Genomic DNA, 5,422 nt, shown 5'->3' with positions numbered 1-5,422 from the left:
CAGAGTGATGAATGTTTTGTTTACTTCACTTTTACCCAATTACTATAATCGAAGTAGAAACTGCATGTGCTACCTTTTCACTCCTTTATGTTGGTCACATTTCTTAGAAAACCACTGTTGCAGTTATTCTTCAAACAATACAATCTGTTTGCAACATTGGAATAAATGGATTTGTATCTTTACCTACAGTATTTTAAAAATCCATCCGCCTGGTTTTAAGGTAGTTTTCATTTCATTGTACATCCGTTTCCTCGTTTGAATGAAAAGTCAACATATCATGTGTTGTGAATGAAGTCTAGCACTCCAGAAGAAATGTGACAAACAGAGCTGTTGCTACGGTGGCAGTTTGATTTATTAATGGTACTTTGCAGCAGTGATTCACAGAGGATGCAGTGATCAAGCAAACACCTTCGCATCAGCGGACATGAATCGAATTCAAGGCAAAGCTTTCAATGGAAAAAATCAGAAACCCGTTTAGAAACAGTTCTCTTGTGCGGGTGTTAGGTATGTGCGTACAAATGCATTTCAAGTTTTAAAAAGGCAAAAATTAAATAAGGCAATATTGAAAATAGCATTTTACCCACATAAAAAGACTTTGTGAAATACTGTCACAGAGGGTGTGGTCGCTCTTTACATCACAGTGCAACATATTTAAGGCCAGGATTCAAAGCAACAAGTTACACAACGCGTACATAAAAATACATTCAGTAAAATCTGTGTTACGTAATCAAGATGAAAAATAGATCTCTTTAGTTTCACATGTTCATGCTGAGAGTGAGAACGACCAACATGTGCAAATTCACACAAATATCTACACAGAACACGACTTCACAGGAGCTATGAGAAGAAGTAAACAGATTTAATGAGGCAGTGTGAATTGATGGTGATGTCATCAGGGCTGTTTTTAGAAAAATAAAAGTGATTTTTGAGTTTTTCTCCGGGGTATAAATGTATTTTCTGCTTCTGCATCCCTGCTTTAAAAGGAAAGTCAGAGGGGAGGGTGTATAAACACTGCATCCGTCATGCAGGGCAGGATGGAGGATTGATAAAGTGGAGCAGGAATGTGGGAGTAGACACCATGAGAAGCATTGTTTGCCATTTGTAACTTGCTGCAAATAAATCAAATCTAACCAAGAAAGGTTGTTAAAGTGCCATCTTTTGTTGCCTTGGACATATTCTGACATATTCTTCCTTCATGTTCCCATTTTAATGCTGTCACTGTGTAGCGAGAGGATTTACTATGTCCTCTTCATTACTGTAAACGTGTAGCTTTATTACCTTGTTTAAAAACAGCCTCGGAATAACAACTGCGTCACCCATCAATTTAGATCCCAGCATGAAATACGATGCATCAGCAAATCCAAAAAACGACTCAAAAAAATTGTGGTACATTTTTTCTTTGTGCTCTTATCATTTAATTTCTTGAAGAATCTATCTTGATCACAGTGCTCGTATCCCTTTAATGCAGCTCAAACATCACATTGCAACACCTATTTTCTGCAGTCCATTTGAAAAGCTCTTTCCACTTCCTTTATTTTACCATTACTTACAGTAGACGATTGCCACCTTAGGAAAAAAAAAAAGCAAATATCACATTTTAGTTGGAGATTTCCAAATACTGTTTTTTACCTTTCAATTCAATAAGCACATTAGATATGTAAGAGCACTCAGTGATCATTTCTTATCCAAATATAAGTACACAGTTTCTTTTTTACATTTGATTACATTCCTTGAATTGCAAAACAATTCAGCTGCCAGTGTGCAAAAACACCCAGCATGTTATGAGTTGGATTTTTCACTCAAACATGCAGGTAGTCCTCCATAATCGATATTAACCCCTTTTTCATATATCCAGTGTGTCATTCAGGGACTTTATGCACTGTGGCATTTCAGTTCTAGGATTGCAGCTGCTGTTGACATTCACGTGGCATGATCCAAGATGAGACGTGAAGATTAGCATATTTACATGTTGTTTTTTCACAGTGAACAACATAACATGTTGTAGTCAGATTGATGTGATTTCAGTTTGAGAAACATAAATGTCTGTGCGCGAGTATCCATTAAAATTCATGCTGGTTACACCGACAAGAAATTGCACTGTAGACTGGTTTTGGACTACCAAACAAAATAGCATTTTTCTGCAAAGCAGTACTCTATCTTACAAGGGGGGGGGGGGGGTGTAAACCTACCTCTTCAGTAACCTGACTCATGAAATCACAGCACGTCTCTTAAACTGCTCGCTCTGAGGGTGAAACAGAGCCACATCGTTCTACAGTGATTACAGTTCAAAAACCTCAAAGTTCTCTTCCTGCCAAGTAGCATTTTCTGAGTGGCGTTTCAAGACACTCGAGATGCAGCTCACACACACAGGAGCGCGTGCGAGCAGCAGAAAATCTCCTTGAAGGTCTTCCTCATCTCCTGGCTGCGAAAGGCGTAGATGATGGGGTCGATGACCGAGTTGCACATGATGAGGATGAGGTACATGTTGAAGTGGGACATGAAGCAGGTGCAGTAGGGGTTCTTCGGGCAGGAGATCATGAGGATGAGGTGGAGGAAAAAGGGCGCCCAGCACACCACGAACACCCCGAGGAGGATGGTGAGGGTGATGGCGCCCTTCATGTTGGCCCGCTGGTGGATCGGCGCGTTCCCCGGGAGCGCCGCGATGCGCTTCATGTGGAGACGCGCCAGCAGGAACATGTGGACGTAGAGCGACGCCATGAGCACCAGCATGGTGAAAAACATGGTGATGAGGCAGATGAGCACGGTGGTGCTCTCCGAGTAGATGATGAAGAGGATGCCGGAGACGATGCAGCACGTCCAAATGCTGCTGATGACCAGGGTCGCTCGCCGCAGCGTGACAATGTTGTGATACCGGAGTGCGTAGAAAATAGTGATGTAACGATCTATGGCAATGGCTAGCAGGCTGCAAATCGATGCTAACAGAGAGCTGCAGATCATGGAGTCAAACACGTTGTCCATGCTTTTGATCAGCGTCACGGGGATCGTCAGGTTGCCGCCGTTTATGAGCGCGATCACGATCGTCTCCGAGGCGTTGGACGCACTCACAAGCATGTCAGCAACGGCGAGGCTGCAGATAAAGAAGTACATAGGTGAGTGCAGGTTCTTGTTTTTGACTATGGCAGCGACGACCATGATGTTCTCCAGCAGGCTGATGATTCCCAGAGTGAGGAAAACCTCGGTGGAAATCAGCAGCTGTTCGTAACATCCAGCAGACGAGTCTTTATCCTCCGGTGGCGAGTCTTTGTTGAGCGTTAGAGTCCCAGAGGTGAGGCTCCGGTTCAGGTAGCCTTGGATCAATCCATGAAAGTCAGAGGTGTTCATGATTTGCATTTGTTTGATTCTCAACGCTCGAGCTTCTCATTTATCATCATTTATCTGGAAAAAAAACCTCAAAAAAAACCCTTGAGGAGGGAAGGAAAAAAAAAAGTCCTTGTTGGGCGTTCCTTCTTTCCCTTTTCAATCCTTTAGGCTGTCCAAGAAAAGCTTCAAATATGTGCTGCTGCTGCTGCTGCTGTTACTCTAAGGTAAAAAAAAAAAAAACAATCCCACTTCATTTCTGTCGTTTTTTTCCAATCTGAAGAAAAGTAGGAGGCAGGAAGTAAAAAGTTCAAATAAATAATGCTCCCTAGAAAAGCCCCCGGGGGGAAAGATAAAGTGGTAGCAGCAGGTATAGGAGCATGTGTGAGGATGGTGGCTCAATAAACAGGGACGGATGAGGCAGAGAGAGAGTAGAGCGTGCTGAGCCAGTGCAGGCAGATAATCACATGGTGAGCGACTGTGGTCTTCCTCGCTTTCCCTCGCTCTGCTATTATACCGAGCATGCACACACACACACACACACACACACATCCCTGAACCCTCCTGGTAGCTTCTGTCCTATCCACTCGCTGATAACAGGAGGAGGAGCACAGATTCGCCTGATGCCTAAATGAGCAAAATAAAACGTTTTTTTTTTTATTATTGGAGCAACAAATTACAGAATTAAGCAATGTTAAAAAAAAAAAGATACATGAAGTATGATTAGATATTTGTTAAAATCTTTTAGGTTTGTCAGAACATTCATGTATCCCTTCAGGTTAAGGTTACTTTTTTTGTACCCTTTGGTCAATTTGGTTGCAGGGAGAGTCACATTACACTTAATAAAACACAGACAATACATAAAACATACAAAGTGCAAATGTACGGTATATGGGTAAAAGTTTGGAGGTGTATGAAGTGCACATGGTTCCAATCATACAATTGATAAAACAAGTTGATCTGTAAAAGTTACAGAGCCGAGAACAGTAAAATGGATAATAAATAAAACATTCAGAAGCATGACATCAGCTTCTCAGCCTCCCTTATATTTATTCCAACAGAGGCTCACGCCATTCTAACTTTCTCAACCGCATCATTTTGGCTCGGCATGTTTGTATCAGAAGTTTTCCTTCTTTTAGTTTGAGTTATTCTAAACTTTAAAGAACTGGATTGCGATTTTTCTCTGAAACATTTTTCGATACCGAGACAGCCTTTGATTAATCGACTTCACATATATTAATTGATACATGCGAGTAAAACAGTGGATTTGAGTGGGAAACATCAGGAGAGGGAGCCGGCAATGACATGCTGGAAAGGAGCCGCAGGTTGATTTTGAACCTGGGCCGCCTGCTTGGATGGCGGTAGTCTCTGTATATGGGTCACAATGTAACCGCTAGGCCATTTGCGCCCCACTGCTAGGCCGCCATACATTCTTAGAGAAATGTATAGCGGCCCTTACTGTAAGTGATGATTGAGCGGAATCACTTTTGTAAAGGCCAATATTTTATTTTTTAGGAAAAAGCTACCTACTCCACCTTAACATTTTCAGGGAAAGGAAATTTGTGTCCTTGTCGACAAATCTGAATATTTAACTATTTCACAAATCGTCCATATTTGACCTTGTCCGTAGAATCTGTACATGTCACATCGATCTGTTTTTTTATGTTTATGTGATTCTTATATCAGCGACTTGTTTAATATGCTTACAAAGTTTCCCCTGTTTCGTTGATCCATATCACCGGGGTCACAAACTTGGATCAACAATCAGCGACATCAGTGTCTAATATCAAATCAATATCAAGCCCTTATCAACATGCCACAACACGACCAGCTGCCTCTAGAGAACTATTGAGGACGTCAGTGTTAATCAGATGGATAACATTCAGTTAAAGGACAATCACTCCAATGGGACCAGACACTAGTGCAGGCCTACGCAGGGGAACAATTAAAATCACCCTGTGGTAATTACTACTATGACTGTATTTTTGTTAATTACGCTGTAATGATTGATGAAAAGATGATTGTCTGTAGTCAGAGCCACAAAATAAAACATAAATGCACAAAAGTTATTACTTTGCACTTTGTATTGGTAGGAATTATTGTG

At 41.4% G+C, this 5,422-nt stretch overlaps 1 protein-coding gene across 1 annotated transcript; it reads right to left on the bottom strand.

The window, feature by feature from the left end:
• Positions 1-252: 252 nt before the first annotated feature.
• Positions 253-3,778, bottom strand: mc4r (melanocortin 4 receptor). Its single transcript, XM_061064799.1, has one exon. It carries the CDS (start codon positions 3,349-3,351, stop codon positions 2,359-2,361), a length of 993 nt encoding a protein of 330 aa, XP_060920782.1. The 5' UTR covers positions 3,352-3,778; the 3' UTR covers positions 253-2,358.
• Positions 3,779-5,422: the final 1,644 nt, after the last annotated feature.

The sequence above is a fragment of the Labrus mixtus genome, chromosome 19, assembly GCF_963584025.1.
Source record: "Labrus mixtus chromosome 19, fLabMix1.1, whole genome shotgun sequence".
Lineage (NCBI taxonomy): Eukaryota > Metazoa > Chordata > Actinopteri > Labriformes > Labridae > Labrus > Labrus mixtus.
This window is presented reverse-complemented; position numbering and strand designations above follow the sequence as displayed.